The sequence below is a fragment of the Strigops habroptila genome, chromosome 6 (genome assembly GCF_004027225.2).
Source record: "Strigops habroptila isolate Jane chromosome 6, bStrHab1.2.pri, whole genome shotgun sequence".
In the NCBI taxonomy this organism is placed as follows: domain Eukaryota; kingdom Metazoa; phylum Chordata; class Aves; order Psittaciformes; family Psittacidae; genus Strigops; species Strigops habroptila.
Window position 1 is genome coordinate 4972478 of NC_044282.2, and position 10209 is coordinate 4982686.

The 10209-nt window shown below is 46.4% G+C and overlaps 1 protein-coding gene across 1 annotated transcript; it reads left to right on the forward strand.

Moving 5' to 3' along the window:
• Positions 1–6451: 6451 nt before the first annotated feature.
• CCN2 (cellular communication network factor 2) lies at positions 6452–9895 on the forward strand. Its single transcript, XM_030490176.1, has 5 exons — positions 6452–7109; positions 7211–7433; positions 7557–7808; positions 8022–8233; positions 8554–9895. The coding sequence occupies exons 1-5, from the start codon at positions 7059–7061 to the stop codon at positions 8848–8850; spliced, it is 1035 nt and encodes a 344-aa protein (XP_030346036.1). The 5' UTR covers positions 6452–7058; the 3' UTR covers positions 8851–9895.
• Positions 9896–10209: the final 314 nt, after the last annotated feature.

Here is a 10209-nt window from a genome sequence, read left to right on the forward strand (position 1 = left end):
CATCCCTCCTCCTCAAGACCGCACCAGGCCCATTGGCAGGCCAGGACGGTTGCTGACAGCCGCACTGCTACCGCAGACCATGTGCTGCAAAAGCAGCTGTGGGCAGACACCAGAGGAGAGAGTAACCCCACAGCTGGGGCCAAGGCATGAGGAACACATCCCCTTCCCCATCCTCGCTGCACAGGACCCACAAAGAGTCCAGATATTCATGCATCAAGCATATAAAGCAGATTTCTCCATCACTAACAGTCCCACAAGAACAACCCTTTCCTATCAAGTTGGTAAAACTTCCCTCGCTGTGTCCTCTGCCTTGCAAAGCTGTCTTGCCTCTGCCTAGCATTTTTTCTTCATTAGCAAATAGACCTAACGTGGGAAAAGCCTTTCGTCAGAGCAACAGGGATTTTGCAAGTACTGTACAACTCCCACATGTCATCTTTCCTCCTGAGGCAGGAAAACAATTCAGTCACATTCCCCTTACATCTGGACAGTAACACTGGTTGGAATGAACAAGAAAAACAGCGTGGTTTTGTGATGCAGAGAACCATTCAGCTTGTCCCAGCTGCAGAAACCCTCCAGCTCCTTCCCCCAACCAACACTTTCATTCCTAGCACATCCACTCTTCTTTTGCACCCACTCTTCTCCCCAAAAGGGACTGGCCAGGGTACACACATGGAATACAACACTTGCCTCGGTGGCTTCTTGGGCAGCACACTCCTTTCCAAACTTCTACTCCCCCCTGTGGCAGCTTGATGGCAAAAAAGAAATCCAAAGTACGCTTCCCAAGTCCTGTTCTCTACTGTCACTCGTTGCAAGCCACTTATGAAGGAAAAAAAACATATGTGAAGGCCTAAGCGAGGTCTCATTCAATTTAAGATGGTAAAATAAGAAAGCTGTTCCCAGGGAATCTGAAATTCAACCTTCTGTGAGTGACATTAGGAGAAAGAAAAAGGTGTTCCTAGTTTATATATGTTTTTAAAACTCACCTGAATATTACAAACTTCCTAACTCACAGGGTGAACACTGGTTAGGACAGTTTTAGGATTTTCAAATACCTTACAAATCTCAGGTAATGAAAAAAGGCAATTGATGGACTGTCTTTTCATCCCATGTCATAATTGAATCTTAAATAATCATACAGATCTACCATGCTATTAAGGTTAGACTTTTCCACAAGATCCATCACGGGTAACTTCCTCACAAGAAATGCACCACAGACTCAATCTTCATAAAGACCCCATTGTCCAAAATGGTCAAAACAAGCACAGTGAAAACCTAACCTTGATTTCTATTTAAACCCCTTTAATAAAAGGGTTATAAATGGAGTAATACGCTCAGAAACGCCTGCTGTTAGTATGAGTCCTACCACTTTTACAACTTCATGCTTATTACCTTAAAGCCACGCATCACCAACACATTTGTACCAACATGGTTGTACACTCTAGACCTGGGACCATTGCCCTTTAAAAACACTACATTTCCTCTATTAGTTCCTGCAGGAAATCAAAACATCTTAGAAATATCCTCACTTCTCTAACAGTGCACATTTCTTGGAATATCTGCTTTTCTCGGCTCCATGTGAAAAATAGTCTGACAGAGAATTTCCCACAGACACCAGAGAGATAAGCATTGTAAGATGGTTTTCAGACCTGGTCTGGTAGTTGCTAAATTTCACACACATCCACAGGTCAATAAGGAAGCCACCTCGGCTGTTGTAGGTTACATCCTAGTTTCCCTGTCTGCGTCACTTGTACAGATGTATTTACACAGGTCACATACCATGCATCGCTTGCTGAAAAAAAAGAGCCAACCAAGCTGGCAGCTGAACCATGGGGAACCATTTTCCTGAAAATCAAGCAACCTCTAAAATCCAATGTTTATATGTTAAGGACATCATATTCCTTTGTAGGTCAGCTCATGAAGCGTACTTATCAAGTCCTCCAGAGGTATTATAGAGCTGTACAATAACCCAACTCCTCCACTTTCTCAGGAAGGCCTGTGTAAACAGAAAAACCCATGCCACACTATTCCAAGGTCAGTGAACTCAGGTTGCACCAGAAAGGGGGCAAATTTTACAGACAGTGATGTCTCTCTTTCTCCCCAAAGAAAACACTCTATTCATCACCCCCAAATGTACAAATATCCATCCTACCGTATTTGGACAGCATGGACATATGTATCCCACAGGATTCTCCATAGGCCTCTACTTCTCCCACAGGAGCTACAACGTAAATTAAGAGATCCCATAGTTTAAGGCAGAGCAAACTGCATTTGTTAAGTGAAGGCTTAATTAAACAGTAATGTGTCTCAGCTTGGGGTAAAAAAAAAAAACACAAACCCTCAAAATTTACACTGACAGCTCTGAGGGGTTGAAAAACTGAAAACAAAATCACATGCATTTTAGAATAAGCATATCTAATTCATTCCTGCCCATATAAGCCCTGACAGAGTGGGAGGAAGTGTACCTCCAGCTGTTTTCCACGTGGTTCCTCAAGAGACAGACCTCAAAGGATTTCTGGTGGATGTTCTGAATCAAGTCCCTGGTCGCGTTTCCTCTCCAGCCAGTGACACTTACTTTTCTTCTGAATTGTTAACCATTTACAGGACAATTGTCAAAGGAGCGGTTAGTGACTCACTGCAGTCCTACAGTAGTTGATTTACTATTGCAAGTGGTTACGAACCTCAGTCAAATCTGAGGAAATAACAACTGAAAGTCTCTTCCCTCCTTAGTCACCTCTGCAAGCTGTGGAGGGGCTCTGTGCTTTCCCACAAAACCCTAGGGGACAGCCAACCTGTGCACAGATGTAGTTAATGCTGCTCCCTCTACAGTGCTAAAAAGACCCGTGGCAAATTCTTCAGAATAAAAGAACCTGAGGCTCAGTAGGTAAAAGACCTCTGGCTTCATGCTACTTATAATCTCTCTCTCGTACCAATAGTTATATATGTGCTTTGAATACTCATTTAGATTATTCTACTTCCAGTAATCACTTTGCTGCTTTAAGACCACACACATTCATAAAAACTCCAGTTACTTTTTAAGCATGAAGCCAAGAGCTTCAAGCAGCATTCTCAATGACTCTAAATGCAACAAAATGTTACATGTCAGAATATAAAGAACATACATTCTTAAATAATGACTATCTTGGAAAACAACAAAACTCAGATCTGCTAATGGGAATCACATCTTATGGCTTTGCCAAAGCATGCACTGAGTAGCTTTAGCTCAATGGACTTGAACTTCTCAAGTCCAAGTATTTTGATGGCCAACAGTGCATTCAGTGAATCTGCCCAACTGACACTAGCAGAGAATCTGAGCCAGTATCAAGAGGAACTTGGACTAGGTCCACCAGTTCAGCAGCGAACATTTCCATAGGCCCTATGCCATCCCCTGCACTGCCCAGCCTTCGTATCCTGGTTCCCTTTGGAGAAGAGCTAATGCCTTTCATTGGTAAGTTAGCTGACATGAACTGTCACGGCTCCAAAGCGGAAGGCTTGCACCACGTGCCTCACCCTAACAAAGCAATACAAATGGCACAACTTGGATAACTTGCTTGACAGCTCCTGGGAAAAGCAGTTTTCACTTTGCCTTTGTTGATTCGTGAGCTCATGCATCTCTCCAGAAAGGGATGAGTAAAAGTCTATTGAGTAGTCTACTTCACAGCACTTACTATGCCTACAGATACATAGCATAAGTTACCAAATGACTTCTAAGAAAGAAAAATACCAGGCAACCACATTCACGATGGAATAAGTATCTTTATTTTTATTCTGTGTCTATTTCTGAGCTAGCAGAGTAAGTCTTGCTTGGAATCTGCATTTTAAGCAGAAGCCTGCTAACATAACTTTAACTAGACCTCTCAGGATTTTGAGATATATTTATTACAATTTTTAAGAAATATCCTGGTGAGCATTTTGGGAAAGGAACTAATCAGCATGCTAAACCTGAGGCAAGCCAGAAATGTCTGAAGCCAGCTACAAGCCTATCGTGACGATAAACAGCTCAGGGTCCAGGCATCCGTATATGGCAAGACTTCCTATAAGACTGACAGTACTGTATGTGCATTGCGTATGGTTGTTGGATCAGATTCACATTCCTCGGGAATGTTTCTCTGGGAGCTTTTGATTTCCGCTTTGAGGGCTGGCTCAGACCTCCAATTGCTCTTATAAAAAAATACCTGACTGAAAGTTGAAAATGTGCAAGATTCTTTCTTTAAGTACACAAACACTCCAAGTCTAGCCACTTTCCTGTAGTCTTGCCAAGTTTTCAGTATGTCTGATACCTGATCAAGTGGCTTTTTGGGGGGAAGGAGAAAAAAAAAAATAAGAAGGAAAAACATAAGAGAGGAATGTAGCCTATCCACACCTGTACGTTTTACAAGACTTCACCAAAGGAGCTATACCAACTGAAGCTGATGTAGACACACACATACCGTATATAGCTGTGTAAATAAGTCTGCAAGGCCGGTGTAGTGAATTCCTAGTTTCAGCAGAAAAAATATACTACCTTAAAAGCATGCGCTGTATAAATACCTGCGTGGAAGTCAAAATTAGTGCTTTTTAACCATTTCATGTGTCAATGCCAAGACCTACCTCTCCAACCCAAGACATACTGTCCTCAGAAAGGATAAGCTGAAGACCAATGGGGCTCTGAAAGAACCACCTTTGCTTCCAAGTTCCCTTTGCCCCCGCGCATACACACACACGAACATATGAGGTAGTCAATGATGAGTCACATCTAACAGCACAGAAACCAGAATGTCAAAAAGGTAAACCTGACCCACTCTGATTCTTACCCACTGTCACGGGCTGGTACAGCTTGTAATTCAGTGGGCTAATGCCTGATTCACCGTGGTGCAAGACCAAAATCAGTTCTGAAGTCCAAATACCTATTTAAGTCTTTTTTCTCAGGGCAGCAAGTGGATGGGGCTTGCTGTGCTTGGCCCACAGTGGGAGGACTTAGGAGAGATTTATCCTTTAATTTTGGATTTCCTGGCTTTCTGGTGGTTTGCTACTTTTAAACATACTTTTTCTGTCAGTAAGATTCTTAGGTTTTGTTTAATAAAATCGTTTCTCTGAAAAAAACTCTTACATGGAAAGTTATAAAACTTGTCTAGAGCTTCTCCCTCTGTGATGTTCTCCTACCATATTTAGGCATTTAAAAAAGGCATTCTGTTTACCTGGTTACATTTGCATTTTGGTATGCATGTCATACATAATTTGGTACACATATTATTTACCCAGTACTGAAGCCATTGGAGTCTTTCAAGTACAGATTTTGGGAGGCCTCAAGGGTTTGGGAATATATATTATTTACCATAACTGTTCCTCTGAGGTTTATTTTTTTCTTTCAGAGCCAATCTCGTTTCTTTTAATGGAGAATTTCAAGAAGAAGAAATGACATTCAAATGACTTTACCAGACAAAGTACAGTGCTTGGCAGAAAATAAATAGCAGTTCTACAGTACAATATAACCTACCGGGGCTTTACATGAAATTGTTTCTTTTTCCCTCATACATATTGCTACATCATAGTATGGCAGTATGCCTGCATATGGAGGGATGGAAAGAAGTGGGTATAGCAGTGGGAGAAAGCCTGCATGAAAAGATACATCTTTTAAGATATCCATCAAATTTCAGTCTGCCTAATCAGATGCATTAAGCTGATCTCTCTCATTAAACACTAATGTACTTCTACAGGTCAAAAGCCAAAACTCTGGCATTCCTTGCATTAAAGCTGAGGTCAAACAACATGACATCACTGAATATTCAAATGATACATTGGGAGGTGGGGGAAGAACCATCCTCCTGGTAAAAAAAATAAATAAATAAACAAAAAGAAAAGAAAACCAGAACAGTTCTCTGCTGTGATTTAATACAAGCCACAGTGCTTAGGTCCTGTGTTCAGTCAAATACAAACCACAATGTTAAGGTTTTGGCTGAGTGTGGTAACACGCCAGTCTCCTCTTGTTGTAATCCTGGGGAGGACCATCAGCAAGGTTGGGAAGTGGGGATGTGCGAGGAACGTGTTGCTCAGAAATGACAGCTGCACACAGGCAGTGGGAAAATAATAGCCACTTCTTCCACGCTTCAGACTCCATCCGCTGTGCCAAATATTTCAGAGTAAATAGGCACTCTCTCTATTCATAGAGAGCATCTATTAGGGAAGGAACACATTACAAATATCCAGTATGATTCAGTGGTACACAGAGTCAATTTATACCCGGTAGTGTAATTATACCTTTTATTGGTGGTACCAAAGCGCCGAGACCATTTGCCACTGGGCACCAGGCACCTCAAGGCGAGGGCCCCGCCGGGGCCACCCCAAAACCCCCAAAACCACCGGCCTCCTGTCCCCTCTGCCCGGGGAGGGACGAGCGCCGAGCAGGGAGAACCGAGGAAGGGAAATAACGGATTCCCCCGGCCGCCCCTGGCAACCGCCCCGCCGTCCCCCTCGCCCCTTCCCGCTGCCCGCCTCAGAATAACGCGCTGCCGAGGGGGAGGACGGGACTGGGGGACCCAGAGCCGCTGGTTCCGGAGAGGACTCACACTTAAAAAACATCAGGATGAAAAATAAAAAGACGTGAAGGGGGTGTGCGTTGGGGGGGGGGGGCACAGACGGAGGAATGCGGGAGTCAGGGGTCAGGGCCGCTCCGGGGCGGTGGCGGCGGCGCGGGGCGGGGCGGGCGGCGCGGCGCGGCGCGCAGGAATGCGCGGAATGTCGCTGTTTGTCCGCGGCCCCATTCAGCCCATTGGCGAGGCCGCGCCGACGACGCGTATAAAGGGGCGTCCGCACCGGCACTCCGTAGCAGTCACACAGCCGCTCTCCCACCGGACTCAGAAGGAGCGGAGCAGCGCAGCAGCGAGTAGCCGCTTGCACACTGCCCACTGCACACAGGGCCGTCCGCGCAGCGCTGCTGAGAAGAGCCGCCCGACGGGAAGCGCTCCTCGCTTCGCTTCGCCTCACCTCGACTCGGCTCATCTCACCTCACCGCCCCTCCGCCGGGCAGCCAGACGCTGCTGCCTGCTCGTCGCCGCCGCTCACAAGCCGCTGACCGCCGCGGGATGGCCCCCGCCAGCTTCGCCGTAGCCCTTCTCCTCGCCCTCCTCAGCCCGGTAAGTGCCGCAGCACGCGGCGCCGGACCCCGGTCCCGGCCGGCGCGGTCCCGGCAGCGGCCCTGACGCTTTCTCTTTCTCTCTCTCCCCGCCGCTGTCAGGAGGCGCAGAGCCAGGAGTGCAGCGGGCAGTGCCAGTGCGGCGCGGGGCCCGGCCCCTCCTGCCCTGCCGGCGTCTCCCTGGTGCTCGACGGCTGCGGCTGCTGCCGCGTCTGCGCCAAGCAGCTGGGCGAGCTCTGCACCGAACGCGACCCCTGCGACCACCACAAGGGGCTCTTCTGCGATTTCGGCTCCCCCGCCAACCGCAGGATCGGCGTCTGCACCGGTGAGTGAGCGGGGACGGGGCCAGCCGAGGGGACGGGCACAGGGTCCCGCCGGGCCGGGGTCTAGCGAAGGAGGAAGCCGGGGAGACTTTTTCGCCTCACCTTCCGCCTCCTGCCCCTCGCAGCTCGGGACGGCGCTCCATGCGTCTTCGGCGGTATGGTGTACCGAAGCGGAGAGTCCTTCCAGAGCAGCTGCAAGTACCAATGCACCTGCCTGGACGGGGCGGTGGGCTGCGTGCCCCTCTGCAGCATGGACGTCCGCCTGCCCAGCCCCGACTGCCCCTACCCGCGCCGGGTGAAGCTCCCTGGAAAGTGCTGCGAGGAGTGGGTCTGTGACGAGACCAAAGAGCAGACTGCAGTGGGACCTGCGCTTGCTGGTGAGTGGGGGTCCCTCAGCACATGGCAGCCTGGGGGGAAGGGGTACCTTGCATGGAGGTTGGAAGACAGTGGGATGGGTTGACACAGGGCACTCTGGCAGCTAGAGTGCTGCAGTAAGTGTGGCTGCCCAAATTTCCTAGGAAGGGGAAAAGAGCCTTTAGCAGGGCATGAGGTTAGGTGGTGGTCTCATCTTAGTTACCTGTCTCCTGCAGCTTACAGACTGGAAGACACTTATGGTCCAGACCCAACAATGATGCGTGCCAACTGTCTGGTGCAGACCACGGAGTGGAGTGCTTGCTCCAAGACCTGCGGTATGGGCATCTCAACCAGGGTCACCAATGATAATGCCTTCTGCAGACTGGAGAAGCAGAGTAGACTCTGCATGGTCAGACCTTGCGAAGCAGACCTGGAGGAGAACATCAAGGTAAATAGTCTCATCATTATGTATGATCTATAGGGATGCTTCCATCCACTGACTAGAAAACAGTGTCTGACCAAAAAATGTGTAGTTCTGACGGGTAGTTAGTTTCAAGTAGTTTACCTTGAAATGTGAGTTTTATCCCAGTGGTGAATAGTTTGCAATTAAATGTCCTGAATTTTCCTTTCATGCTGTATTATGGTACTAAGACACTCTTGCTTAGTGAAGGTAAAAGGATGAGTGTGCCTGCTGCCCTTAGCTTGCAAGCTTAGTGCTGTGTGAAAGCCTGCCTTGTAAACATTTTGTATTCACTTATATCCTAACAGAAAGGCAAAAAGTGCATTCGCACCCCCAAAATCTCCAAGCCCATCAAGTTTGAGCTGTCCGGCTGCACCAGTGTGAAGACCTACAGAGCTAAGTTCTGTGGTGTCTGCACTGACGGGCGCTGCTGCACGCCCCACAGAACCGCCACCCTCCCCGTGGAGTTCAAGTGCCCTGATGGGGAGATCATGAAAAGGAAAATGATGTTCATCAAGACCTGCGCGTGCCACTACAACTGCCCCGGAGACAATGACATCTTTGAGTCTCTGTACTACAGGAAGATGTATGGAGACATGGCATAAAGCCAGAAGGAGAAGCTAACTAGATTCTCGACTTGAACTGGTCTGCATCTCATTTTGTAAACATGATTCAATAGCACAAGGTATTTAAATCAGTTTCTTTTTTTTTTTTTAATTTCAACAAACTGCTCCATGTGACTTAAGACAATTTTTCTACTGACCCCAAATGGTGGTTTGAAGAAGGTAAAACGGATGGACAGTGGGACCACAGCAAGACACAGCTTCAGAACACATTGTTCGTGAGGTGGTGTGAAGGGGTTAAGGGAAATAGGCAGGAAAAGCAGATTCAAGCAAATGTTCCCTTAATGTGGTATAGCGTGCTTCATCTAGCAGTGCAATTGAGAAGGAGACCGTTAGCATGTTTGCTGGTGCTGGCTTAGTAACAGCAACAGCTGGAATGCAAACTCTCACCCAGCAAAGTGCTAAGTAGAAGGTGTTCTGTTAGTCAGGACAGTAATGTTTCAGCTCTGACGCTCTGATTCATATGGCTTGGTCAACAAGAATCAGAATCATGTCTATTAGACTGGACAGCTTGTGGCAGTTAATTTACCTGTAACAAGCTACTTTTTATTAATATTGTAAATACTGTGTGTATATATATTTGTACAGTTATCTAAATTAATTTAAAGTTTTGTGCCTTTGTTTAATGCTTTGAAATTTCAATGATAGCCTTCTTTTTTGGAACAAGATAGGTAGGATTTAAAGCTTGTTTGACAATGCATTCAAAGATTGAAATACATACTCTAGTGGAAATTGTTCAGATAGGGCCAAATGGTGAGTTGAGAACAAGATGGAGATTGTTACAGTTGAGTTGCCTGTATCCTTACAAAGCAGTCATCTGGCAAAATATATTTACTTCCACTTTATTGGAGAAGTGGCTTTAAGAAAAAAGGCTCTTCTGTAGCTCATCAATCTTTCCACTTGAGCATTTGTTTCTTTCTTTGACGATGGCTCTTTTTGGACAGTTTATTTGTTGAAAAGTGTGACCAAAAGTTACATGTTTGCACCTTTTTAGTTGAAAATAAAGTATTTATATTTTTTATATAAATGGCTTGGTATTTCATTTACCTTTAGTCTTCACTACTATTTTACATATTCCTAAAAGGGTTTGGCTTTGCACTATATGAAAATCAAGTAGTGCATGGTGGGGGTTTTTGTCAAGAAGCACATACACTTACCTCTAAGCTGATGATTTATGGTTGCTGGTTGTGTTACTACTGAACCAACTGTAGTTTGCTACCCTTCTGAATGGAGGGCAGGCCCAGGCTTGCTTTGCCAAGCCCAGTGTTGCATTAGAAAGTGCAGCAGGTTCCAAATGCATTGCATGTGGTGGCTTTAAAATGAGCCAGCTGGTCAGCATAG

Bases quoted from the DNA above. Each gene is read 5' to 3' on its own strand.
- CCN2 (XM_030490176.1), top strand. From the start codon at position 7,059: ATGGCCCCCGCCAGCTTCGCCGTAGCCCTTCTCCTCGCCCTCCTCAGC. The intron at 7,809-8,021 runs GTGAGTGGGGGT...TGTCTCCTGCAG, and splicing joins AGTGGGACCTGCGCTTGCTG to CTTACAGACTGGAAGACACT. The intron at 8,234-8,553 runs GTAAATAGTCTC...ATATCCTAACAG, and splicing joins ACCTGGAGGAGAACATCAAG to AAAGGCAAAAAGTGCATTCG.